The 27,974-nt window shown below is 35.5% G+C and overlaps 2 protein-coding genes across 5 annotated transcripts in view; one reads left to right on the top strand and one right to left on the bottom strand.

Moving 5' to 3' along the window:
- Positions 1 to 3,107, bottom strand: part of LOC105795185 (mitotic checkpoint protein BUB3.2) — a 4,031-nt gene extending 924 nt beyond the window's left edge. Inside the window, exons 1-10 of one of the 3 annotated variants that reach the window (XM_012624706.2) lie at positions 2,808 to 3,107; positions 2,590 to 2,720; positions 2,397 to 2,479; positions 1,760 to 2,026; positions 1,497 to 1,572; positions 1,285 to 1,365; positions 744 to 822; positions 561 to 661; positions 393 to 456; positions 1 to 77 (exon numbers count right to left, since the gene is read on the bottom strand). The exon at positions 1 to 77 is cut by the window's left edge and continues 108 nt beyond it. In XM_012624706.2, the coding sequence (XP_012480160.1) occupies positions 66 to 77; positions 393 to 456; positions 561 to 661; positions 744 to 822; positions 1,285 to 1,365; positions 1,497 to 1,572; positions 1,760 to 2,026; positions 2,397 to 2,479; positions 2,590 to 2,720; positions 2,808 to 2,930 (1,017 nt within the window). In that variant the 5' untranslated portion in view covers positions 2,931 to 3,107 and the 3' untranslated portion in view covers positions 1 to 65. Of the gene's footprint in view, positions 78 to 105; positions 457 to 560; positions 662 to 743; positions 823 to 1,284; positions 1,366 to 1,496; positions 1,573 to 1,759; positions 2,027 to 2,396; positions 2,480 to 2,589; positions 2,721 to 2,807 lie in introns of those variants that run through there. The other 2 variants (XM_012624705.2, XM_012624704.2) reach the window with 2 other exon arrangements.
- Positions 3,108 to 6,666: 3,559 nt separating this feature from the next.
- On the top strand, positions 6,667 to 27,948 carry LOC105795180 (uncharacterized). 2 transcript variants are annotated; one of them, XM_052628673.1, is made up of 10 exons: positions 6,667 to 6,916; positions 7,369 to 7,449; positions 7,872 to 7,992; positions 8,106 to 8,200; positions 8,788 to 8,859; positions 9,660 to 9,926; positions 10,082 to 10,190; positions 10,422 to 10,608; positions 11,049 to 11,203; positions 27,692 to 27,948. In XM_052628673.1, the coding sequence occupies exons 1-9, from the start codon at positions 6,893 to 6,895 to the stop codon at positions 11,134 to 11,136; spliced, it is 1,044 nt and encodes a 347-aa protein (XP_052484633.1). In that variant the 5' UTR covers positions 6,667 to 6,892; the 3' UTR covers positions 11,137 to 11,203; positions 27,692 to 27,948. The 2 variants fall into 2 exon arrangements, with proteins under 2 accessions (XP_052484633.1, XP_012480150.1); XM_012624696.2 differs by lacking the exon at positions 27,692 to 27,948 and having other exon boundaries at positions 10,422 to 10,612; positions 11,049 to 11,188.
- The last annotated feature ends 26 nt before the right edge of the window (positions 27,949 to 27,974 follow it).

Genomic DNA, 27,974 nt, shown 5'->3' with positions numbered 1-27,974 from the left:
GGTCTACACATTCAAAATTTTCCCCATATATTTGAAAGATGTAGCCTCGCACATTAATACATGTTTTAACACAGATACTTCAAGAGAAAAAAAAAAGAAAAGAAATTAGAACATAGACCATAACAGATTCTAAGTACTGTTAACATTTGAAAACAATGTAAACACTTTTCAACAGAAAGTGGGAAAAAGGGGTATTAGAGTCTAGTTGTAACAAATTCACAGAGGATGTGAGAAAAAAAAAACTCTCTAGCCTATGATTAAAAAAAGTTTAGTTTCATGGTTCAGACCATTCACTCAAGCCTTACAAAGCAATTAACATCTCACACATCTAGAATTACCACATAGAAGATAAAAATATGCTTAATCAGCTACGCTGGAGGATTAGGATATACCTTTGGTTTTGGCTTGACTTCAATTTCATTTACGCTACGTACAAAGATTGCATCTGGTTCATGTCTGCACAAAAGAGAAGGATCTGAAATTAGAGCTCGACTATGTGTATACCATAAACCTTCATTTTGGGGTCAGAAAAAGAGGGAGAGAGTTGAGAGGAATCTTACGCTTTATCTCCCTCTTCGAATGTGTAACTCGAAGCAACGGCCAATAGTCGCCCATCTCTGCTGAATGAAAGAGCGGCAACGCTTGTTGGGTACTTTGAATACTGCAAAAAGATCATTTAATGATGGTAGTAAATTATCAGCTCTTTTAACAGAAATGAAATTGCACTTCGATCCAATCTTTACCTGATACAGCCTCTTCTTATTGTTTCCATCCCACACATTAACAAAACCATCACAACCTCCAGTTGCAAATGTACCATATCTGCAGGATTGAAAGTCAATGAAGAAATTAGAAATGATTTGAATGGAAACAAGCTAATATTAATTATGTTCAAGATCTTGCCAATCTTTCATAAAAAAATATTTTAGCTGAGCCAGCACAAAAGCATTACCAATAAACTGTAACCTAATGTCTTACACGGAAGTTCAAAGTCAGCAATTTATATATTTTCTCAACAATAGTTGAATCAAATAAGAGGAAAAATGACTCATTAACTTTCCAAGACGAGAATCTAATATTCTAATTACCAATTGTCATTTGTTCCGGCCTGTCACACTACACAAATGACAAAATGCTCCAAATGGCAGTGCCTGCAGTATAATCTATGGTCCACGTACTACATCATATAGTTAATATACTATCCAGCTGACCTGATGCTGCTCGGGTTTTCAGCCTCATCAACTTCTAATAAATAAAGAATTGAAAACTTTTGCAGAAACTTACACAGGATGGAATGCAATGGCATTTACTGGATATACAATGTCCCGTCCAGCCTCAGATTTTCGATGGCACTTGAAGGCATACCTACAAAATATCAATGGATAAATGCAAAAAGATAAATGAAGAACAGGTAGGATCAGCTCCAGAACAGTTTCTAGAGTTCGTATCTATCCACATGACTTATATAGTGCTAAAAGGAAAAGACTAATGCACACTTTTTGGCTTGACTGGCCTCTGAGAGATCAAAGAACTCCATTGCCACTCGCCCTTCAACCGAACTAAGAGCATACCCTGTATAAACTTGTTTAATAAGAAGTAATTATACCCAAAAAAGTAATAGGCGAAGATAAATGGATAAGAGATCTAAAATCATGCAATACTAACTTATTTAAATGCTTGTATAATGTGAGCCTTCCTTTAAAGAGTACTTTCTTTCCTTGTAAAAACTTATAAAACTTTTAAAAGTTATAAACATTACCTGTTCCATTTGGATAACATCTCACACATCTAGTTTGATACTTCAATGAAGATTCCCTTCGCTGTTCAGGTTGAGACATGTTTCGCAAGTCATATACATTTACATGTCTTCCAGCAGTTGCCACGACTAAACGATTTCCAACAAGAGATAGCGAGTAAACACGTTCAGGTTGTGGGTATGTGCCGACAAGAGTACGCTCCTGCCCACTTGCACCTCTTGGATCCCAACATTTCAATGTCTTGTCCCAACTGCCTGTGATCACTTGTCCTATAACAACAGATCAAACATTAAGGATTCAGACATTTACTTAAATGAAACAAAACGACACATGCTCAATACCCCGTGTAGTATATTCCTACGAAGACATAGTCCACAGCACCATCATGAAACTCATCTAAGCTTCAAAATCTAATTCATAAAGGATAGGATTCAATGAAACTTGTGACTACGGAATAACCAATCATCTTTCTAGAAACTCACTCTATCCTATCATTTCCTTAATTATTCAGATTAATGTCTTTTCCAAAATCAAAACTCAGAAAATCCTACTTTGAAAGGCAAGATCAAAGACAGATCATATTCAAATCCAATTTAAAACAACGAAGTCAATAGAGATTATTTGAAAATTTTAACCAACCTGCTGCATAAGAATACTCTATACAACGTACAGGAGCATCATGTCTACCTAATATTTCCTCCTTTCCATGGCTGAACATTATCCTACAAAATTAGCATCTCAAAATTAATTTTGATACTAAATTCATTTTTCCTAACCTTTCTCGAGAATCAACCAGAAATATTAGTGCAAAAAATAGATCCAATTCACTGACCTCCTAACTTTATTGTCAGCGCTAGCACTGAACCCAGATGAATCATCATGGAAGCAGCAATCAAGTACCGGCCCACCGTGCATGAACTCTCCTCGCAAAACGCTCGCGCTTGCATCGTACAATCTCACAGTCTACGATTAAAAAAAAAAAGAACTGTTCACTGAAAAGAATAAAAGGAAACTTAAAAAATTTAAAGGTATTTGGTGTTAAGGGAGCACCTTATCCCATGAAGAGACGAGTAGATTATCGCTGTGATTAGAGAACCGAAGGTTCGAGATCCCGTCCGTCGGAGGGTTAGAGAGCTCGCGACCTGGTACCGGTGGCGGGTGGACAGATGTCATCGCTCGATTGGCTGCTAGAGAGATGAAATGAACTAACGGAGATCGGAGAGAGCTTAGGGTTTTGGGAGAGACGATGAATGTTTCTTCACTGGGTGAGCGATATAAAGAGAGGGAAGAAGATTTGAAATTTAGAAATGTTTTTATTCGGATCGGCCAAGTCCCGCTGTTTCAAAAATTTTGCCAATGGCATAAATAAACAAAAAAAAAAAAACACTTTTTGAATTCAAAATTAGTTGGTACTTTTTCTTTACCCAAAAGCTCATACTCTAAATATGTAATTACACTAATACCATTTAGGTTTATGATAAATATCAATTTTATACATAATCTTTAATTCAATATGTAAGGCTATATATGAATTCTGATTTTATATAATTTTATGTATTAAATTTTGAGTTGATTTACTTTTTACAAATTACTTATAATATTATCGAGTTAGTACAATTTTACGTTAATAAATTAATTCAATACAAAAATAAATGTATGTATTAATTTCTTTAAATACATACAATTGAATCAAAACCAAAATTTCATAGGATAATATTAACTCATTTTTGTTTTGAAGGTTATTTGTTAATTTTTTTCTAAGAGTAACTTGGATTCTGTTATAGGAATTTGAAGTGTGTTGCACAAATTCTATAATTTGAAGCTTAACCTAGTAAAAAGTAATTTTTTTTCTACAAATGTTACTAAGGAGGAATTTAGGGATGGTAAAAACCGAATTGTTTGATAAATTCTAATCGATCCGCTTTAAATGAAGTGGATTTAAAAAAAAATCGGAGTGGAGTGGATGGATTTTTTCTAAGTATAAAACAGTTATAATAGTTGTTTGCTCCACTATATAAAATTATCATTTTACCCTTATATAACTATTAAAAAATTAAAAAAATCATATATTTTATATTTAAATGTTTTTGAATAATTATATTTAAATATTTACTTAACTTTAAAAATAATGAAAATATTAAAGATACATTGTAAAAATTAAATTGAAGCGAGAATAAAGTAGGACGAGATACATTCATTCAACATTCATAAAAGTGATCGTAAATTTTAAGATTATACATCTATAATGAAATGGAACGGATAGTAGAATAGTACATGTTAACACTAAATTTAACAACATTCATCTCTAACTCGCTTCATTGTCATCTCTAGAATAATAGCATAGAATTTAAGCTGAGACAGAAATTAATTTTGAAAAGTTACCTGTCAAATATCTCGGGAGTCCCTCTAGTTACCAAAACTCACTGCTCGAGATTCTGCTCCATTAATTGAGAAGATTACTGCGAGATTACAAAGCTGGGTAGCAAAACATTTGTCCTATGCAGGGAAAGCACAACTTATCCACTGTGATATTTAACTTGCAAAATTATTGGTGCCGACAGCTTAGTTTGCCAAAAGTTGTTCTTCAAAGGACCTACCAGCTTTGCTCTAGATTTTCTTGGAAAGGACGTGATGAGCCAGTGAAGGGTGCAATGTTAGTTGGGAATCTATTTGTTTCCAAAAATCTGAGGGAGGAATAGGGTTCAAACAGGGATCTGTGTGGATAGCATGGCTTTACACTTATGTGATTAAGGATTATTTTTTTGGCAAGTGCAGATTAGAGCAGGTTGCGGCTGGACATGGAGGAAAATTTTGAGATGAGGAGTGCTGCTATTACAGTATTGAGACAACCAATTGATGCTGGACTTTCTGTTTTTCAAATTTGGCAATAAGTTAGGAAAAAAGAAGGAAAAGGTGCATCGGAAGAGGCCGGTTTCACACAAATTTCATATAGGGTACTTGAATCAAAATTCATATATAAATTTGATATCAATTTCGATTTTACCTAAATTAACCAACGTTTGCCCATCCCGTTCTTGAACAGCCTTACAAGTTGCAACGGTCCAATCTAATACATTTGCAAATTTACCATGGGTTAATTCAACCAAACATCCTCAATTTATGGTTTAGATTTTAAACCGCTGTTCAAATTTTAAAATATTTTAATTGAATTCTAAAAGTATCATTATTGTAGCAATCAAGTCAATCTATCAGCCTAGATATTAGCTCGGGTGTTAAATTACCAACGAAACCTTAACTTAATGACAACGTTGAGATCTTGAGAATTTTTAGATCCTGTATTTGAATCTTACCTTATTTAAATTAAGTTTGGATTATATTGAAATTTATTCTTTTTTTGTTCAAATATATCCCATTCACTAGTCTAATCATGCATTACAATGAGTGATTATGGTTGCAATTGTTTGACTGTATATTGTAATTATGATTGTATGTATAACATAAAAAAATTTTGAATCAAATTATAAACACATATATTCTTATTGCATGAATCGCTTAGATATGATGTTTTAAAAAGAAATAATTCTAAATTTTATGGACACCTTTTTAATAGTCAAATTCAAATAGTCAATGCAACAAAAATAGGAATCAAGCTAAATATTTCTTTTATTAATGAAGCTTTTCCGTTTTTAGTTTATAATAGTAGTTAAAATAAATGGGTAAAAGTATTATAGAGTCTATTGTATTAAGAGTCAAGATTGTAATTTACTCCTTTACTAAAAATGGGTAAATTATTCTTTATATGGTAAATTAATAAGCAAATTTGTCATTTCATCAAAATTTCCATTCATTTACACTATTAAAAACTAGCATAATTAACGAAATAATCAAAAAGTAACATGTGGTATGCCATGTGTACCTTATCTTGATGTATAAGGAATATTTTTAACCATAGAAATGAATGAAAATTTTAACATAATGATCAATTTACTCTTTGATTTAACGATACGAATTAATTTGCTAAATTTTTCAAGAAGGGACAAAATATAATCGAATCCTAATACATAAGTTTCTACAATAGTATAACCTTGAAATTAATTTCAATTAAAGTGTTTCAGATGATGTATAAAATACAAATTAAAAATTATAATTACTCAAATAGAATTAAATTCTATTTTATTTAATTAATAATTAGTTTCAAATTTGAATGATGTAAAAATAAATATGTCATATTTAAAACACTAAAATAACTTAGAATTAAATATAAAATATTTTCAAAAATATTATATAAAGGTTGTTGGTTAAATTTTATTTACTTAAAAATTAATTTTATTAGAAATATCTATAAAAAAAAGTAAAAAACCCAAAGCTCAAAATTTATGAAAAACAAAAGGTCTAATTGAATAGAATCAAACTGAAACTGTTAAGAATTCGACTCAATCTGATCATCTGAATTGGTAAATATCAAAAATCGATGGAGGGGTTTTGTTTTCTCTATATCACTTGAAACTAGTTTGGCAATGCTTTTGAAAAGTATTTTTGAGAAGTGCTGTTGAGAGTGTTTTGTATTGCTGTCAAAGAATGCTTTTGAGAAATAAAATGTTTATTTTAGACATGATATTATAAAATAACAAATATATATTTAAATAATGTTCAAATTAGTTAATATTATGATATTTTAACAAAAATATAAAAAACAATTTATTATAACTTATTGTTAATATTTTAATATATAATATTAATTTTAAATATTTCTAAGTAATTAATATTAATTATTTAGAAGAAAAATAGTAATGTTAAAAAATAAAATACCACCCAAAAGTACGCTGAAAAAATTAAAAATTTTTACTTTTTCATCCGTGAAAAATCACTTAAAATCCATTCTTTATTACCTTTTAAGAAAAAGTACTTTTTAAGCATGGGAGAACACGCGTAAGTTTATCATCTCACTCAAAATAGTAAAAAAAAAAAAAAGTCACACAAAAAAGAAGAAATAAATTTTGCTATATTCCTCATTTTAAAAAAAATGTTTTCTCTGATCTTCTGCTTATTTAAATCTTAAGGTAATTTTCAATCAAATTTTGTTCACCTCAATCTATTTCTAAAATCTGAAGCTTTGTACAAAACGGGATCGAACTCCAAGTGATTGATTCCTTTCTTGCCCATTTCTCTGTGCAATGGTGGTCTGCAAATGCCGTAAGGTACCGTTTTATTTTAAATCAATTTTATTCAAAATTTTGATCTATTGATAAGTTTACTGCAACTCAATGCTCAGAATTACAATTTTTTGTACCAATATTTATTAATTTACTTTTTTTTTACAAAATTGTCTTGGAATTTGTAATTCACCGCTGGATTTTTGGTCTTTTAGATCTCCATCTTTTTTTCGTAAAAATTATGAGTTTGCAGATCTTTGTTATCTTAACTTTAAGGTTCATGAATTGGAAAATGCGTATTTGATTACTTAAATATATGAATCTAAGAGAGGAGGACATTAACCTTGTTATTTGGAGGTTCTAGTGGAATGCAGCTTGTTCTGTTATGAATTTGGTTGCGATTAAACTAAAAATTTTGTAGAGCTGATGTTGGTTGGGACCATGATTCACAAATGGTTTCTGTGTGTAAGCCTCTATTCCTCCTTTTGGTATTTCAGGCGACAAAACTATATTGTTTCGTGCACAAGGTTCCCGTTTGTGGGGAATGCATCTGCTTACCTGAGCACCAAATATGCGTTGTAAGTTTATTACATTCTGCTTTATTGGACTCAAAATTTTGCTTACAAGCATTTTGACTTAATTTAAACTAAGAGTGGTTACACGAGATTGACTAGGAGCAAAAGACAATAATAATTCTATCCAAAAGGAAAATGGGGGAGGGGGGAAGGTCTGTAGGTTTGTTATAGGGGAGGTTTTAGCGGAGTGAGAGCTTGTCTTGTAAAAAACATTTTTGGGTCTTGAACAACTCTTTTTGCAGCTATAGGTCTCAGGATATGTTGGATTTGTTAATATATTTATGATACATCTTGGTGCCATATTTATGCATAAACCAGTTTCGGCATGCTGTGTACTTTTTACAGTGTTATAAAACAATTCCGAGTGGAGGTGTTGTATAGAATGCTGTTCGGGGCTAATAAAGTTTTCATTTCCTTTGCTCTAGATACGTACTTACTCAGAGTGGGTAATAGATGGAGACTATGACTGGCCTCCCAAATGTTGTAAATGCCAAGCTGTGCTTGAGGAGGGGGCTGGCTGTGAAACCACACGATTGGGTTGCTTACGTATGTATTTATGCTGATGTGGATGCTACATACTGCTTGTTGTTTTATTTTCTTGCAAACCAGCATGTTGGACTTATGTTGTATGATCTCACTCTTTTAATTTGCTACTTCAGATGTCATACATACAACTTGCTTGGTTTCACATATCAAAAGCTTTCCTCCGCACACTGCACCCGCTGGTTATGTGTGTCCTTCATGTTCGATATCTGTAAGCTCTCAAAAGACTGTTTATTATATTTCAGCATGAATCAGCTGTATCATGCCCACATGCTTCCGTTTGTATTGTATAAAGTGATAAATATATTTGACAGAATTGATGGTGACAATGTTCTTGGACCTCACAAGTAGTTAGAAGCATCTAGGTGGTAAATGTGTCCAGGCTTCAAATGATGATACGAGATGGTTAACCGTAATACTAAAAACTACTGCCTTAACCATACTGCTCCAACTTTTGGAGTCATTCATATGAGTAGTTGACTGAGGAAAACTCTTTTGTTGATTGGCATGTTTCCGATTTTCAAGTATTTTAATTGTTTGAATCTTTTCAATGGGCTTAGCAGATGCAGAGGATAGAGATGAATATTTGAACATGTAATTGACATTCTCTTGCGTCGGAGGAATTTCTATGATCTGTTACTGATAGAGTCAAGACTGTTTAATTTTCTTGTGGCATTCCTCAACTATTACTTTTATTCTTGGATTTTAGCAGTTATGTTTTATGGTCATGATTATAATTTACTTCTGTCAGTATTTGATCTTTGGCTTTGTCTCATTTTCCAATGGTTTCTTCCCCAGATATGGCCTCCAAAAAGTGTTAAAGATCCAACATCCCGTCTTCATTCACTGCTGAAGGAGGCTATTTTGCAGGTAAGTTTATGCTTGGTTTGGGATGTTACAAAGAATTGCTGCCTATTCTAAATGAATACTGAATTTTGAATATATATACATATATATTTTTTCTTTGTCAATATTTTCTTTATCAAACTATTCTTCTACTTTTCATCAATTACATCTTTGCTTTATTATATTCAACCTTGGATGCTTTGGAAGTCCTACTCTTGCCACTTGCCTGTTGTAGATTGTAATTCAGTAGGTATGCTTTTCAGCATGGGCTGAACAAGTTGATTGCATCCTTTCCATGGTTGACACAAAAGTTGTGAGATTAAACTGTTTCCCTGGTGGAGGTTTCCAAAACGGGTTACATATAGTCTGCTAAGAAAATTTCATCTGTCAAATGCATCCATCAGCATTCAGCAGAATCAACTACTTCCAATAAATGTTATTGTAAAATGTAGGCCATACAAGTTTGCTATGGCCAAACATATTTCTTCCTTGTCCATTAAAAGCATTGACCTGCAAGGAAGTTCTGGAAATCTCATTTCCCAATTTATTTCTAGCTTTTAAAAAATCTTGCCCAGATCCCGGAATTTTGGATGCCCACTCAATCTTCTGATGCTTCAAACTGCTTAAGATCATCAGTTGCCTTAGACTATAAATTGTGTGGATAAGAAGTGCACCACAGAAAAAGATTTATATGGATCGATTGGAGTTCTAGCATGTTCTATTTGAGATATATATTGTAGTCTCTTTTTTAGGATGAATGCAGTTTGAATTCTTATCAATTCTGCATAAATAAAATTTAAATAACCTTATGTGATTTCATGCAGACTGGCATGGAAAAGAATTTGTTTGGAAATCATCCTGTTTCTTTGCCTAGAACAGAACACCGTGGTCCTCCACCTGCATTTGCTTCAGATACATTGATAGATGTAGCTGGAAGACAAGAGTATGATGCGAATTCATCACCTTCTGTTGCAAAAGATGGAGGATACTCTGCCATATCAGGACCTTCAAAACCTACAGTAACAGAAATAATGGAGATAGATGGTCCTAGTTCAACTGAGAGTTACATGAAAGCTTCAAGTCCTGGTGCTGTAAGTCTTTTTTTTTAATCTTTTGTTAGTTATTGGATGTGAACCAAGTTCTTTAAATCATGTTATTTTTGCTTGCTTGTATGTGTCAATTCATGTATGTTAGTTGTTTGCTTTCTTATCTTGGGTGTTTTATTCAATGTTGCAATGAAACCCAGCCTATGGCTACAACTCGGAAGAGTACAGCTCATGTTGACCGGCAAAACTCTGAAATCTCATATTATACAGATGATGAAGATGGAAATCGTAAAAAGTACTCTCGGAGGGGTGAGTTAAAAAGCCTTGGATCAAGAAGCCATTCTGCTCTCTGATTGATTAGTACTTTTCCAATTTGTTCTTGCTCTGACCTACATCTTTTGGTGTGACCATTCCTTAAAGCATCCATCCAAGGTGCTAAGTGTGTCTGTAATGGAGAACTTAGGGAAGATAATTTTTCATATGCCTATGACATGATTTGCATACAATTCCTTTTTTTGAATTTGTAACTTCTTGTTGTAGGGCCACTTCATCTGAAGTTTCTCAGAGCATTAATTCCCTTTTGGTCAAGTGCATTACCAACTCTCCCAGTGACTGCACCCCCACATAAAGACTCATCAACCGTAGATGATATCCGAGAAGGTCGGTTGAAGCATCAAAGATCAACACGGATGGATCCAAGAAAAATTCTTCTCATCATAGCAATCATGTAGGTCTGCACTTTTTTTCTTCTTTTTTTTTTTTGGTATATGAATATCCAAGGCCATGCTAATCAACCAACCTACGTTGCCACACATTGATTCATCTCTCTCTCTCTCTCTTGTGTATACATTTACCCATTTCTTATCAGCATGCATCTCTCTTTGTATTTATGCGTGCATTTATGCTCGTAACCTGTGGATGTTGCAACTGATATATCTGGATGGATGCCAATTAAGATGGGGAGATTGAAATAATGATGAATATATATATATCATACATGTTCCATTTTACTCTTCTCTTGAGAATTAAATGGTAGACCATAGAACAGGGTATGTCTTTGCATCATCCATTGCAGATCCCAAATGGAACAAAATAAAATGAAACTGCCTATATTAGTTATATTACAGAAAGGATTTTTTATTTACAGTGTTAAATTATGTTGTTCAGGGCCTGTATGGCGACTATGAGTATTCTGTACTACAGAATTTCACAAAGGGCTTTTGGTGAGAGAGTGGCTGATGATGAGCAGCAGTAACTACTTCTAATTGCGATGAAATTGGTGAGATATTATATTTACATGCTTCTGCAAATCTTGTTGGTTATGCTATTGCCGCTATAATCGCCATTTTCACCGCTTCGTCTTCCCTCATCGATTGCCTATGAAGAGCATGGGTGGAAAATACAAGTAAAATTGCAGATTTTTTTTAATGATGTTAAAAGAATATTAACTGAGTTGCAGTTAGAGCTGAATGTTACATGGTTTTTTTGGTCGCCTTTCGGCTTCTTTATCTTGTGTTTCCTTTTGCACCCGTTTCGGGGTTGAAATGACATTTTAAAAGGCACAAAACATCTTCTTCTTCTTTTTTAAATTGGGTTAATCTCCGGCAACTAGTCACTAGTGTAATGGCAAATGACTTTCGTTGCTTAAGTTTTAGTTGAGATTATCCCAAATTCAAAGTTGGACAATCCTTCTCTTATTCAGAAAATTAAAAACATTAAAAAAAACGTTCTTAAAGAAGTTAATGAGCATCACGGGGATGAGTGAGTAGTGGGTTGCAGTCCAAATCAAGCAAAAAGAAGATAGTAAGTGCATCCGTTGAAAAAACTTAAGGGATTTGATCCTAGCACACCTGAATATGAAGAAGAGGGTTGATGTTTTCGCTTTAAGCATTTACGGTTTGGTCATTTTTCCCGAAGCATTAGGACACATTGATGAGGCGGTTTCAAATTTGTTCGATCGGCTTAACAAAATGGTCACACCCGTACCAACAATCTTGGCCGAAACTTTAAGATCCTTGAATGCATGCCGGAGAGCGGGCGAATGAAGGTTTATTGGGTGTGCACAACTTTTGTTAACTTGAATCCATAGTCATTTTTGAAAGGTAGAAAATGTCTCCTATCAAGTTTTCTCCGAAAACTACTCTCAATTGAAGGAATTAGTGGCTACACCGAGGCGAGGCGACATTTTAGAAGAGAAATGGATGGCAATTCTCTAGAACTTATAGGTAGAAGATGTTGAATGGAGGGCCCCATGGATGATCCCCGATGAGATCTTGTATCGGTGTGGTGACTTTGATTTGGTTCCTCTACTTGGAATATGGGGAGCCATTGGATTCGTTCCACTACTCGTATTAAGGCAGTATAGATCAAAGTAGTTCATATCGGCGACACAAGTTTTGGCTCAATGCGAGTTTACGTATAAGAGTGATAATTACAAGAAAAAAAGTTCGGGAAATATCGAATGCTTGGAACCAAACCCGTAGAATGAAAAGATTCACCGCAGGTCCGATGAAGATGTTAGAGTATGCCCAAAGATCAATCATGATATGGTTGTAATAACATACTTGATTTATCATGTTTATTAATATAAGGCGTTACCATTATTATTTCAGTTTCTTTTCTGTGTATATAAATAAACTGTTTTATAATAATGTCCTGAGAATAATATGATTATTCTTAAAAGTTCCTTAGTCAAGTATTATTGTTGGATAGGACAACGATAATGCATTAAGACTAACATGTAGTTGATTGATGATAAAGAGTTGTCATTGATATGGAATGTCGAATCATTACATGAATATGTGTGTTAGAGAACAACATATTGGATGACTAATTATGCGTATGTTTCTTGGATTATTATGTAATTGTCACGACATTACTCATAATGATTAATATTTATATGATCCTCAGACTTGAGATCATCATAATCTCAACATCGTGAGTTGTATATTTTGATACAGTCAAACGTACACCGTAACTGGTTGTTCTATAAAGACTGATGTTGGATATACCACAATCTATGTAGAAGGATATGGTTGGTCGATATAGGATAAGTCCCTCCTACATAATAGGAGTAATATCTTAGGCCACTTGATTAAGTGAGACTAGAAATGCATGGCCATGCTCAAATAAGTTGATATTAGATGTCATACTTATTTGTATATCGTAGTTTGCTTAAGATATCAAGGAACATGGAATGGACAATGCAAGTGTGACTATTCTATGACTTGTGTCCAATCCAGAGATAAAGGATTTAAGGATTATTGCATAAAAAGTTAATCATAAAAAAATGTTATGTCGAATCATGATCTCTTGTGACTTAGGTAGCAATGATGCATTGCTAGATGCCACTCATTGTTTGTAGCATTAGAATCATTCTAGTGTTACTGCTAACGTTATAGGAACCTACAGGGTCACACCCTATAGTTGAAATGAACGGAATAAACCATAGTTGGTATTGTTTTTAGGGTCGCTTAATTATAGAATTAATTTAATTCGGTAATCAAATTTCCAACACATTATGTACAAGGTTGTTGTATGTATAATGACGACATGAATTTGGTTAGCATAAGAATTCAAATAAATATATGGTTTACCGAACTTATATTATAATTAATGTAATTATAATTTTCGGTATAAAAATATTATTATATTTATTTAATTCTTAAAAACCCTAAAACAAAAAGATATATATATAATCTCGTTTTTCTTTGTTTAAGCCTAACAACCGTCAAAGAAAAATAACTCTCAAAACTATTTTGGGGATTCCTTCCGTTCGTAGTCAACTGGGTGGATTACGTAGAGGCCGGGATCACGATATATTGCGACTTGGTTCGACAGCAGATCAGACTACTCGTTGTTGAGGTGTTGCTGTCTACTCTGAATAAACATTAGGTAATTTCGTAACCTTGATCACCCCGATTCGTTCCTCACACATGGATCCATGGTTAGGGTCGTCGATTTTATTTTTTTTTCGCTGCGCCGTAGGGGTGCCGGCGATCCAACAGACCCTTGAGTATTATTGGTGGTGGGGTAAAAGAGTTAACGACAATATCTCTGCGCTAAGTCAAGAAAATACTCGGCCAATAAAAAACACTTACAAGTAATCCCGTCTCAGTTAGAGATCATTACGCAGGACTTTGAGAAAATGAGTTTAGAATTGGGAAGGAAGATCGAGCAATTAGATGAGGAAAAGATGCGACTAGGATTAGACGTCGACATTCAGAAGCTAGAGGCCAAGAAACTGAGGAAGGAAAATAACAAGACCGAAGAAGATTTGGATAGTCTAAAGACTGATTATAAAAAGCTGCATTTGTCGATAAGAACTGCCAGTTTGGGTAAAACATCAGAACAATGGTGGCAAGAGATCAAAGAGGAAAATGTGAGAGTCAACCAGTGGGAAAGAAAATTTCAAGATGCTTGAGCTCGAAAGAATGTTTTAAAAAAAAAATTATTAGAAAACTGAAATGAGAAAGCGGGATTAAGAGCTCGGGTAGCAGAATTAGAAAAGTCATTTCACTAGTATCGTAGTCACAACTTCGCAATCAAGTTAAGAGCAAGCCTAAGTAAGATCGAAGAATTGAAAGGAAAGATAGGGGAGCTCGAGGCTGCATTGCAAAATTGTGAACTTCGAGTTGAGTTTTTTGAAAAGAATAACAAACAATGGAAAGAACAGTTCCAACGTTCTCTAGGTCAGGTTAGAGATAGAGACTACATCATGGGTGATGCTGTGGCTCAAATACGGGAAGTGGTCGATCATCTACAAAACCTAGCAGTTCAAGCTGACATACTAAGCTTAAAGTATGAATCAAAATCAGATCGAGGTTGAGAGTTAGCTTGGCTTCTTAGGAAAGTTAAGACTTTAAGTGTTAGAGCAAAGTCGTATATATAATCCATTTTATGTAAAGAAATTTGTTTTCTAGTAAAATTGTTCTAATGAAATTGATTCACAATCAATGCCTCTTTTTACATTCATTTCATTCATCTACATTACATTTCATCATATGTATTCAGTTTCATAAAAATACCCTAATTAAGTAAAATTATGTCAGTTACTCTAGAAACCAACGAGAGTTTACCAACTAAATATTGCTACAGTACCCGCTGCAAAACCAAGGCAATGGATCAGAGATTGGAAAGATTAGAACAAATGTAAAGAGATATGGAAGATTAATTGCAAGTAAAGATGCAAGAATAATTAGCTAAATTCAACAAGACATAAATGATCAAATGCAAGAATCCTCAAAAAGTATGCTAAGCCAATTGACGTAGTTGCTGGTTGGAGGACTTGAAAAAGAGAAGAGTACTGCGGTTAACTCGGGTGATGATAATAAAGACCCTACTTATCCCTCAGGTTTTACCCCTTTTAAATGTCTAGACTCAATCAGAGGCGTACCCACGAAGGGTACCCGTTACTATTAGACCTCAACAATATTAGGCCGGTACATCGGTACCAACGAACTATTTAACGGGCTCAGGCTCTAATCCATGGGATAATCTAACTAATCCCGTTGTCCTTTATCTGGATGATATAGCAGAAATGGAGAAGGCGAAGGCAGATCTGCCAAAATAACTTGAGGACCGTTGCAAATGGCTAGAAGAGAAATTCAAGGTAACGGAGAATGCTGACTACCATTGCGAGTCGATGTTAAAGATTTGAGTTTGGTCCTAGGTTTGGTGCTCCCACCAAAGTTTAAAACTTCAGAGTTTGAAAAGTATAATGGGACTAGCTGCCCTAAAGTTCACATTACGATGCTCTGTTGAAGGATGACATGATACGTTAATAATGATCAGTTATTAATTCATTGCTTCTAAGACAGTCTAATTGGGTCCACGGCCAAATGGTATAACCAACTGAAACGTGCTAAAATTAATTCATGGAAGAATTTGGCACAAGCTTTTATGAAACAGTATAGTCATGTGACGGACATGACACCCAACAAAATCACACTGCAAAATATGGAAAATGAGCCAAGTGAGAGCTTCAGGCAGTTTGCCCAAATATGGAAAGAGGTAGCGACGTAAGTTCAACCACCTCTTTTGGAGAATGAAACAACCATGCTTTTCATTAACGCTTTGAAGGCTCTGTTCAATAACCATATGTTGGGAAGCGCTACTAAGAGCTTCTCAGATATGGCAATGTCTGGAGAGATTATAGAAAACATAATAAGGTGCGGGAAAATAGATGCAGGGGAAAGCGCCAAAAGATTATCCCCGAAGAAGAAGGAAAATGAGGTAAATAATACGAATATGTATAACATGGGTTATTCAAAGTCGATAACTGTAAGCCGATAACTGTAAGCCAACCAAAGACGGTAGCTTGTAGCCATCAGGGCCCCCCAAGGCAAGAATCCAATCCAGGGCCAAACGCAGAAAGACTTCAGTTCACGCCTATCTCGATGACATATAGGGTGTTGTATCAAAATTTGTTCGATGCACATGTGGTATCCCTTCTACTTGAAACCTATGCAACCTCCATTCCCCAAATGGTATGACATGAATGCTCAATGCGTGTACCACGCAGAAATTACGAGACACTCAATCGAGAACTGCACTGTTTTTAAAAAGTTAATTGAGAGATTTATCAAGATGGGCATTGTGAAGTTTGATGATCTATCGGGACCTAATGTGATAGGAAATTCGTTACTTAGTAATTCTGATAAAGGGATAAATGCGATAATCGAGAGTGGAGGAAAGAGAACTAAGATGGATGTAACGGAAGTGGAAACCCCACTGAGATAAGTTTGGAAGAAAATGGTAGAGAGAGGGTTAATCACACAGGATTTAGGGGAGAGACCCGGAGAAACAAGGGACTACTGTCAACTCCATAATGAAGAGGGTCATGAGATCCAAGAGTGCATTGAATTCAGGGCCTTAATGCAAGGTCTGATGGATAACAAAGAGCTAGAATTCTTCGAATATGCCAAAGGCCCAAAAGGAAAAGATGTGTGCGCCTCAGAACAAAGATCGAAAGAAAAGATCTATAAGGTCAATCACCCAGTGGTAATTATCTCACGACCAATAACCAATGAAATCGGAGCAGAAATTGCACTAAGGGTCATAATCCAAAAACCAATAGCTTTTCCCTATAAGGATAGTAAAAGGGTTCCCTAGAATTACGACTGCAATGTGACTATCCCGGGAGAGAGAAACCCGGTCAGCACTTCAGAAGAAGGTCAGGATGTGGGTTTCTACACGTGCAGTGGAAGGCGCTATGATTCCCCAAATACAAAAGTTGAACCTGTTAAAGAAAACTCCTTAGTCGTTGAACAAAAGAAAGAGAAGTCGACCAGACTTGAATCACCTGTTAATGAGCTGATAACTGAGAAAGAGGTTAAGGAATTCTTGAAATTCCTAAAGCATAGCAAGTATAGCATTGTAGAACAACTACACAAGCAGCCAACTTGCATATCGGTACTGGCTTTACTCTTAAGCTCAGAGACACATTGTAGTGCATTGATGAATGTATTGAACGAAACTTATGCCGCGGATGATATCTCTGTCAACAAGCTGGGTTGTCTGGTCAATAACATAAGTGCTGATAATTTTATTTTTTTAATTATAATGAAATACCGTTATGAGGCATGGGATCTACAAAAGCTCTGCAGATTATTACTTGCTGTAAATGATACACATTGCTAGGGGTGTTAATTGATAATAGATCGGCCCTGAATGTCTTACCCCTATCCATACCGAATAGGTTGCCTGTGGATAGCTCATATGAAAACATTCCAAAACATAGTGAGAGCATTCGACGGTACTGAAAGGAAGGTAATGGGAAGGATCGAGATACCTCTTCTGATTGGTCCAAACACGTATGAAGTAGACTTTTTGGTTATGGACATCAAGCCTTCTTATAATTGCATGTTGGGGAGGCCTTGGATTCACTTAGCGGGGGCAATTTCGTCGTCACTGCACCAAAAGTTAAAGTTGGTAGCTAAGGGTATATTGGTAACAATAAACGCAGAAAAAGATATTATTGCATTCATTACCAATGACGCACCATACATAAGGGAAGACGATGAAGTGATAAAATATTCCTTTCGATAGCTGAAATTTGTGAATGCCACCTTTATCGTTGAGGGAAACAAAATCTTGATACCTAAAATATCCAAAACTAGAAGGATAGGCTTGCAACTGACGGTCGAAAAAGGAGCGTTGCCAGAAAGAGGACTCGAAAGATACCTTTAAAGAAAGGTTGAGGCACCGATGCTAAAAGATAAACGAGATCGCTTTGGCTTAGGATTTAAGCTAGACGCGAAACAAAGAAAGGAGCTAGAAAAGAAGCAAGAGAGGAGGAGAGCGCGTTTAAGCGGGGAAGAGATCAAATAAAAATCAATGACCTTTCTCAATATATCTAGAACATTCGTATCAAGAGGAACTATTTATCCTGAACAGAAGATGCCAAGGAGGGAAACTGCGGGGGAAATGTTGGGAAACTTAAACATTAACGCCATATTCGAAGAAGAAATTGGAGAAGAGCATTTGTCGAGCATTTGTTCTTATGCACCTGGAAGTGTTTTGAACAATTGGATTGCGGAAGAGATTCCTATAATTTTTAGGCATGTCTGGATACGACCATGCAAAAACATCTTTAAATTCTTGGAGTAACTCCGTGAGGTCCCGCTTTGTATTGGTGGTAATGCAAGCTTCGATATTCACTTCTTTTTTTTCTTGTATGTCTCTCAAGTTCATAATTTCTATTGATTCTTTGTGAGGTAGAATCTGTTTCTCCTCTTTTTCTTGTTCGTCTAACATGCTTAACAAATTATGAGATAGGTTACAATCACTGTCATCTCCAAAGTCCTGAAGTTTCTCTAGACACATATCACGCTCAAAAGGAGATTATAAGTTAGTAACAACGTCGCTCATATAATTGATATCTGGAGACTTGTTATAGAGGATGAAAGAAGATCCAAATAATAAAAGAATGTAAGAATAATTATATGTATAGTATGATTATGAATGAAATGGAAAAAATAAAAGTATTTGCTTAAGATGATACGTAAAGATGCATTTTATTAAAATAAAGATGTTGGACATAAGCCTATTTCAGAAAAGGATTCTTATTGCTCATAAGTTTAAAGCAATAAGCGTGTTTTAAATATTATACTGAATTAGCTCTAAAACTTACAGAAATCTCTTTCGTAGTCCAATTGTTCAAAACACTTTCATGTGCATAAGGGCAAATGCCCCAACAAATGCTCTTCTTCAATTTCTTCTTCGAATATGGCGTTAATATTTAGGTTTCCCAACATTTCCCTTGCAATTTTCCTCATTGACATCTTCTGCTCAGGGTAAATAGTTCCTCCTGATATGAATGTTCTAGATATATTGAGAAAGGTCATTGGTTCCCATTTGATCTCTTCCCCGCTTAAACGCGCTCTCCTCATCTCTTGCTTCTTTTCTAGCTCCTTCTTTCTTTGTTTCGCGTTTAGCTTAAATCCTAAGCCAAAGTGGTATCGTTTATCTTTCAGTATTGGTGCCTTAACCTTTCTTTAAAGGTATCTTTCGAGTCCTCTTCCTGGCAACGCTTCTAGTTTTGGGTATCAAGATTTTGTTTCCCTCGACGATGAATGTGGCATTTACAAATTCTAGCAATCGAAAGGAATATTCTATCGCTTCATCGTCTGCCCCTATGTATGGTGCGTAATTGGTAACGAATGCAATAATATCTTCTTCCGCGTTTATCGTTACCAGCCTACCCTCAGCTACCAACTTTAACTTTTGGTGCAGTGACGACGGAACTACCCCTGCTGAGTGAATCCAAGGCCTTCCCAACATGCAATTATAAGAAGGCTTGATGTTCTTAACCAAAAAGTCTACTTCATACGTGTTTAGACCAATGAGAAGAGGTAGCTCGATCCTTTCCATTACCTTCCTTTCAGTACCCTCGAATGCTTTCACTATGTTTTGGCATGTTTTCATATGAGAGCTATCCACAGGCAACCTATTCAGTATGGATAAGGGTAAGACATTCGGGGCCGATCTATTATCAATTAACACCCCTGACAATGTGCATCCTTTACGGCGAGTAATAATTTGCAGAGCTTTTGTAAATCTCATGCCTTCTGGCGGTATTTCATCATAATTAAAAAAAGATAAAATTATCAGCACCTATGTTATTGACCAGACGACCCAGCTTGTTGACAGAGATATCATCCGCGACATAAGTTTCGTCTAACACTTTCATCAATGCGTTACGATGTGTCTCTGAGTTTAAGAGTAAAGCCAGTACCAATATGCGAGTTGGTTGCTTGTGCTGTTGTTCTACAATGTTATACTCGCTGTGCTTTAGGAATTTCAAAAATTTCTTAGCCTCTTTCTCAGTTATCGGCTCATTAACAGGCGATTCAAGTCTGGCTGACTTCTTTTTCTTTTGTTCAACCACTAAGGATTTTTCTTTAACAGATTTAGATTTGTATTTGGAGAATCATAGTGCTTTCCACTGCGCGTGTAGAAACCCACATCTTGACCTTCTTCTGAAGTGCTGACCGGGTTTTTCTCTCCTGGGATCGTCACATTGTAGTCGTAACTCTAGTGAACCCTTTTCTGTCCTTGTGGGGAAAAGCTACGAGTTTTTGGATTATGACCCTTGGTATAATTTGTGCTCTGACTTTATTGATTCTTGGTCGTGAGATAATTACCACCGGGTGATTAACCTTATAGACCTTCTCTGTCGATCTTTCTTTTTAGGCGCACACATATTTTCCTTCTGAGCCTTTGGCATATTCAAAGAATTCTAGCTCTTTGTTATTTATCAGACCTTATATTAAGGCCCTAAATTCAATGCACTCTCGAATCTCATGACCCGCTTGATCATGTAATTAATCTTTCCTCTACCATTTTCTTTCAAACCCATCTTAGTGGGGTTTTCACTTCAACTACATCCATCTTAGTTCTATTTCATCCACTCTCGATTATCGCATTTACCTCTTTATCTGAATTACTATGTAACAGATTTCTTGTCACATTAGTTCCCGATGGATCATCAAACTTCACAATGCTCATCTTAATAAATCTTTCAATTAACTTTTTAAAAGCGATGCAGTTCTCGATTGAGTGTCCTATAATTTTCGCGTGGTACTCGCATTGAGCATCCGCGTCATACCATTTAGGGAATGGAGGTTGCATAGGTTTCAAGTAGAAAGGGGATACTACATGTGCACCAAACTAATTTTGATACAACTCCCTATATGTCATCGGGATAGGCGTGAATTGAATTCTTTCTGCGTTCGGCCCTGGATTGGATTCTCGCCTTAGGGGCGTTGATAGCTAGTAGCTATTGTCCTTGGCTGGCTTACAGTTGTCGGCTTTGAATAACCTTTGTTATACATACCTGCATTATTCACCTTATTTTTTTCTTCCTCGAGGCTGATTTTTTGGCCTTTTTCCCTGTATCTATTTTTCCGCACCTTATTGCATTTTCTATCATCTCTTCAGACATTACCATATTTGAAAAGCTCTTAGTAGCGCTTTCCAACATATTGTTAATGAACGGAGCCTTTAAAGTGTTAATGAAAAGCATGGTTGTTTCTTTCTCCAGAAGATGTGGTTGGACTTACTTCGCTACCTCTTTCCATCTTTGGGCATACTGCCTGAAGCTTTCTCTTGGCTCTTTTTCCATATTTTGCAGTGTGATTCTGTCAGGTGTCATGTCCGTCACATGACTATACTGTTTCATAAAAGCTTGTGCCAAATCCTTCAATGAATTAATTTTGGCACGGCTCAGTTGGTTATACCATTTGGCCGCGGACCCAATCAGACTGTCTTGGAAGTAATGAATTAATAACTGATTATTATTAACGTATCATGTCATCCTTCGACAGAACATAGTAATGTGAACTTCAGGGCAACTAGTCTCATTATACTTTTCAAACTCTTGAGTTTTGAACTTTGGTGGGAGTACCAAATCTAGTACCAAACACAAGTCTTTAGCGTCAACCCTGCAATAGTAGTCAGCATTCTCCATTGCCTTGAATTTCTCTTCTAGCCATCTGCAACGGTCCTCAAGTTGTTTTGGCACATCTACCATCGTCTTCTCTATTTCTGCTATATCATCCAGATCAGGGACAACGGGATTAGTTGGATTATCCCCTGGATTAGAACCTGAGCTCGTTGGGTAGTTCATTGGTACCGAGGTACCGGCCTGATATTGTTGAGTCTGATAGTAACAGGTACCCTTCGTGGGTACGCCTTCGGTTGAGTCTGAACATTTATTGAGATAAAACCTGAGGGATAGGTAGGCTCTTCATTATTATCACCCAAGTTAACCGCGATACTCTTCCCTTTTTCAAGTCCTCTAACCATCAACTGCGTCAATTAGCATAACATACTTCTTTAGGATTCTTGCATTTGATCATTTATGTCTTGTTGAATTTTGGCTAATTGTTCTTGTATCTGTACTTGCAACTGATCTTGCATATATCTCTTTGCATTTGTTCTAATCTTTCTAATCTCTGATCCATTGCCTTGGCTTTGTGGCGGGAACTGTAGCAATATTTAGTTGGTAAACTCTCGTTGGTCCAGAGTAACTGTCATAATTTTACTTAATTAGGGTATTTTTATGAAACTGAATGCATATTGTGAAATGTAATGTAGATGAAAGAAATGAATACAAAAAGAGGCATTGATTCTGATTCAATTTCATTAGAACAAATTTATTAGAAAATAAATTTCTTTACATAAAATGGATTATATATACGGCTCTGCCCTAACGCTTAAAGTTTTAACTTTCCTAAGAAGCCAAGCTAACTCTCGACCTCGATCTGATTCTGATTTATACTTTAAGCTTAGTATGTCGACTTGAACTGTTAGGGTTTGTAGATGATCAGCCACTTCCCGTATTTAAGCCACAGCCTCAACCATGATGTAGTCGATATCTCTAACTTTACCTTGAGAACGTTGGAACTGCTCTTTCTATTGTTCGTTATTCTTTTCAAGAAACTCAACTCAAAGTTCACAATTTTTCAATGCGGCCTCGAGCTTCCCTATCTTTCCTTTCAATTCTTCGATCTTACTTAGGTTTGCTCTCAACTTGATTATGGAGTTGCGACTACGATACTGGTGAAGTGACTTTTCTAATTCTGCTACCCGAGCTCTTAATCTCGCTTTCTCATTTCAGCTTTCTAGCAAATTCTTTTCCAAAGCATCCTCTCGAGCTCGAGCATATTGGAATTTTCTTTCCTACTGGTTGGCTCTCACATTTTTTTCTTTAATCTATTGCCGCCATTGTTCTGATATTTTACCCAAATCAGCAGTTCTTATCGACAAACGCAACTTTTTATAATCAGTCTTTAGACTATCCAAATCTTTTTCGGTCTTCTTATTTTCCTTCCTCAGTTTTTTGGCCTCTAGCTTCTGAATGTCGACGTCTAATCCTAGTTGCATCTTTTCCTCCTCTAACTGCTCGATCTTCCTTCCCAATTCTAAACTCATTTTCTTAAAGTCCTGCGTAATGATCTCTAACTGAGACGAGATTACTTGTAAGTGCTCTTCTATTGGCCGAGCATTTTCTTGACTTAGAAGAGGGATGCCATTGACTCTTTTATCCCACCACCAATCATACTCATAGGTCGTCATCGGACATGCAATGAATCTTTTCATTCTACGGGTTTGGTTCCAAGCATTCGATATTTCCTGAACTTTCTTATTATAATTATCACCCTTATACATAAACTTGCACTGAGGCAAACATTGTGTCGCCGGTATGAACTGCCTTGATCTATACTGCCTTAACACGAGTAGTGGAGCGAACCAAACGGCTTCCCATATCCCTAGTAGAGGAACCTAATCAAAGTCACCACACATATATGAGATCTCATCGGGGATCATCTATGGAGCCTTTCATTCAACATATTCAACTTGTAGATTCTGGAGAATCGCCATCTATTTCTCTTCTGAAATGTCGTCTCGCCTCGGTGTAGCCACTAATTCCTTTAATGGAGAGTAGTTTTCAGAGAAAACTCGATAAGAGACCTTTTTTACTTTCCAAAGGTGGCTATTCAACCAAGCTAACAAAAGTTGTGCACACCCGATAAACCTTTCTTCGCCCGCTTTCCAGCATGCATTCAAGGATCTGAAAGTTTTGGCCAAGATTGCTGGGACGAGTGTGACCTTTTTGTCAAGCCAATCAAATAAATTTGAAACTGCCTCATCAACGTGTCCTAATACTTTGGGAAAACGACCCAACCGTAAATGCTCAAAGCGAAAACATCAACCCTCTTCTTCATATTCGGGTGTGCTAGGATCAAATCCCTCAAGTTTTTCCAAGAGATGCACTTACTATTTCCTTTTTGCTTGATTCGGGCTGCAACCCACTACTCACTCATCCTCGTGATGCTCATTAGCTTCTTTAAAAACATCGAGACGTTGGCGCCTTTAAAGTAAGCCTTGTCGGCTTGAATTTTCGAGTAACGAAGTAAGGTCGTGTATTCTTCCACGGTAGGCACCAAATTAACCTTCCCAAAAGTGAAGCAACCGTAGGCAGAATTTCAATACTGAGCTCGAGCTCGGAATAAGTGCTTATCCACTTTCATATCGAGTAGATAGGGCAAATCACCATAGTTACAGTAAAAAAGCCATTTGATCTCGTCATCCCATTGATCCCATATCTCTTTCGGTTCTTGGAGATTATTCTGAGTCGCGCTAACGCGAGTGAAGTCCCACAACTCTGACACATATCCCTCCGTAAAACATCACATTTCTCTTGTTGTATTTTCTCGGACCAAATTCGGACGGCTGCATTATCCTTCACTTTATCAAGAAACCCTTTTTCTATGATAAACTCTTTATTTAGATACTGAACGTGAATCAATACCCTTTTTTATGATGAAAATGACATGCAATCATAGTCAAAGCATAACAAAGCAAGTCAGTATTAAACACAAAGTTAGAATTCAGAGCAAACGAGAAAAAATAAAGCACCTATTCGGGTAACCATTAGGGTTTGGCATGGTTCTACCTGAGGTAGGCTCCTAGGGCTTATTATATGCGGTTTGGTTCTAAAGCAAAGGTACCTGAATCGGTAAATTCCTCGATGCTCACCCATTATAGGCTCATATGGACCGAGTTCAGTTCAGGGGAATACATTTCCCTATGGTTACACGAATATGAAATCTTACGAAAACATAGGTACGAATGTATACCAAAAGTGATCCACTATCCTGTATGGAGGTGAAGACTTCACGAAGGAATAGTTTCTCATTTCCACTTAAGAGGGTAATATCGATCGATTTATGCGATGCAATATGCGGAGATATATAAAAAAAGCTCAAACCAATAAAGCAAACATATTACGACAAAGACCATAAAAACGACGGATGAAATGCAACAGAATGATCGTAAATTTAAATCAAATTTCCAAATTTTGATAAAAAATAGAAAATAATCAATTTACGGCTTGACTCTCTTATTCCATTCCCCAAGCTGTCGAAACATTTTTTTTTATAAGGTCGACTTTTAAAAACGAAAATGGGAGTCACCACCAATCCCTTTTTTATAAGGTGTGATCGAATCACCTCGTAATTTGGTCATTTTAATAAAATGTTTTGATTTACTAGAAAATGGGTTCGGGAGTCGGTTACGTGCAAGGAAGGATTAGCACCCTCGTAACGCCCAAAATTGGTACCTAATTGATTAATTAATGTCTTAATGTCGAAAATTTCAAAACTTAAAAGAATTTACAATATGATTCCTCTTTTTATTAATGTTTATTTAAAAAAACACTTGAATAAATTGAAACGAATGTCAAAAGCCCTCGTCTCAAAATAACAAATGTCACATCCCGTAAGTTAGGGCACGACATTTTGAGCCCTAGAGAACAAGCTTGCCTTTAGAATTTTTTATTTAAATTTCTTGTATTTTAATTTTAAAATGATATTTTACTATTTAGGTTTAACGAGAAAATCGAAACCCCGTAAGTTAGGGTACGATTTCTCGAATCTCCAAAATGCGAAATATTGCCTATTTTTAAAATTTCTTTTTTGAATTAGGGTGAAAATTAACGCAATATTAAAAATGATATAAGTGTAGTTTATTTGATTATGTTAAAAAAAACCGTTTAAAGCGTAAAAGGGCTTGGCGAATAATGATAATGCAACATACATTTGGAGTAATAATGACATAATATGCATAATAAAATATAACATATATAGCATTGATATTAATGAATCATAATATTAATATGCATAAACAATAATAATGATGAAAATGATAACAATAATAATGATAATAACAATAACATTAATAATATTAATAATGAATAATATAAATGTTTGAAAGTATATAAAAAGTAATAAATAAATAAATAATGAAACAAAAATAACAATAATAAGGATAGAAATAAAAAAAAAAGCCAATTAAAAAAGAAATAATAAGTAAGTAAATAAATGAAAACTAATAAAAGTTTGATTAGAAATAAATAAATAAAATATTAAAAAATATTTTTTTAAAAATAAAATAATAAAAATAAAAAAGTGGTCAATTTTTTTTTAAAATAGGACTAAATTAAAACTGCCCAAAAAATGCGGAAGGATCAAGGGCGTAAATATCCCAAAAGATGAAAACACGCAGATTCTCCAGGAGCAGGTCGGGTAGCGCGTGGGTTGGCCTTAAACGACGTCGTTTTGGTCGTTTGGGAGCCTAGCTCAAAACGGCGTTGTTTTGTATCTTTATTTAAGTCGATTTAAAAAAAAAACTCATTTTCTATTTTCTCCCTAAAAAAACAAAAAAAAAACCTCTCTCAACTCTCTTCCTCCCCTCCGATTTTCGATCAGGGGTCCCGCCATCAGGCCACCGTGGTGGCTGCCGGTCGCCAGCGACAACGGCGCCGTCCACGGTGGTCGAAAAATTCAAAAAAAAGAAGGCCATTTTTTGGTTTTTTTTACTCCCGATCTCGAAAAGGTACCACCTTTCCTTGGAGATGGTGACCTCGGCCACCCGTGGCGGCGCAAACGCAAGAAAAAGTGAGCTTTTGGCTCTTTTTTACGCTTTGTTTATTTCTTTTAAAATGATAACAAAAAATAATGCGAAAAGAAAAAAATAATAAAAAGGCAACCTTTTTCGTTCTGTTTTTTCTTATTAATATCGTCTGTTCGTAAAAAAATTACAAAGTTTTAGTTGCGGCTTTTATAGCCGAAATTACAATATTCGTTTTTATTTTTTGTTTTTGTTTGTTACTGCTCATTTGTCTTCTTCTTTGTTGTTCTCTTCTATTTTGCGTGTTTTTTTCTTTGCAAATGATAATGGAGGTGGGTGTCAGATCGCATGCAGAGAGGGGCGCCGACATGGCATACGGTTAGGATTTCTTCCCTCTTTTTTTTTTTTTGGTTGAAAATTAGTTTAGTTTTGGGTATTTTGGGCTGCTAGGGTTTTAATTTATTTGGGCTAAAATTGGGTTTGCAATTTTGTTTTATTTTTGTAGTCTGGGCCTATTACAAAATGGTGGACCATAGAACAGTGTATGTCTTTGCATCATCCATTGCAGATCCCAAATGGAACAAAATGAAATGAAACTGCCTATATTGGTTATATTACAGAAAGGATTTTTTATTTACAGTGTTAAATTATGTTGTTCAGGGCCAGCATGGCGACTATAAAAACAATTGACTAAAAATGAAAAAAAAATGAAATTGGTGAGATATTTACATGGTCATCATAGTCGCCATGCTGGCCCTGAACAACATAATTTAACAATTGACTAGAAAAAGGGCTCTTGGTGAGGGAGTGGCTGATGATGAGCAGCAGTAACTACTTCTAATTGCGATGAAATTGGTGAGATATTTACATGCTTCTGCAAATCTTGTTGGTTACTGCTATTGCCGCTATAACTGCCATTTTCTCTGCTCAGTCCTCCCCTCAGTCAGATTGCCCTATGAAGAGCATGGGTGGAAAATACAAGTAAGATTGCAGATTTTTTTTTTTTTTAATGATGTTAAAAGAATATTAACTGAGTTGCAGTTAGAGCTGAATGTTACATGGTTTTTTTTGGCTGCCTTTCGGCTTCTTTATCTTGTGTTTCCTTTTGCACCCGTTTCGGAGTTGAAATGACATTTTAAAAGGCACAAAACGTCTTCTTCTTCTTCTTTAAACTGG

This window comes from Gossypium raimondii, chromosome 3 (genome assembly GCF_025698545.1).
Source record: "Gossypium raimondii isolate GPD5lz chromosome 3, ASM2569854v1, whole genome shotgun sequence".
NCBI classification, from domain to species: domain Eukaryota; kingdom Viridiplantae; phylum Streptophyta; class Magnoliopsida; order Malvales; family Malvaceae; genus Gossypium; species Gossypium raimondii.
This window is presented reverse-complemented; position numbering and strand designations above follow the sequence as displayed.

Coding starts and splice junctions, on each gene's coding strand:
- LOC105795180 (XM_052628673.1), top strand. CDS start 6,893: ATGGTGGTCTGCAAATGCCGTAAG. Junction 6,917..7,368: donor TGGTCTGCAAATGCCGTAAG/GTACCGTTTTAT, acceptor TTGGTATTTCAG/GCGACAAAACTATATTGTTT. Junction 8,860..9,659: donor TGAAGGAGGCTATTTTGCAG/GTAAGTTTATGC, acceptor GATTTCATGCAG/ACTGGCATGGAAAAGAATTT.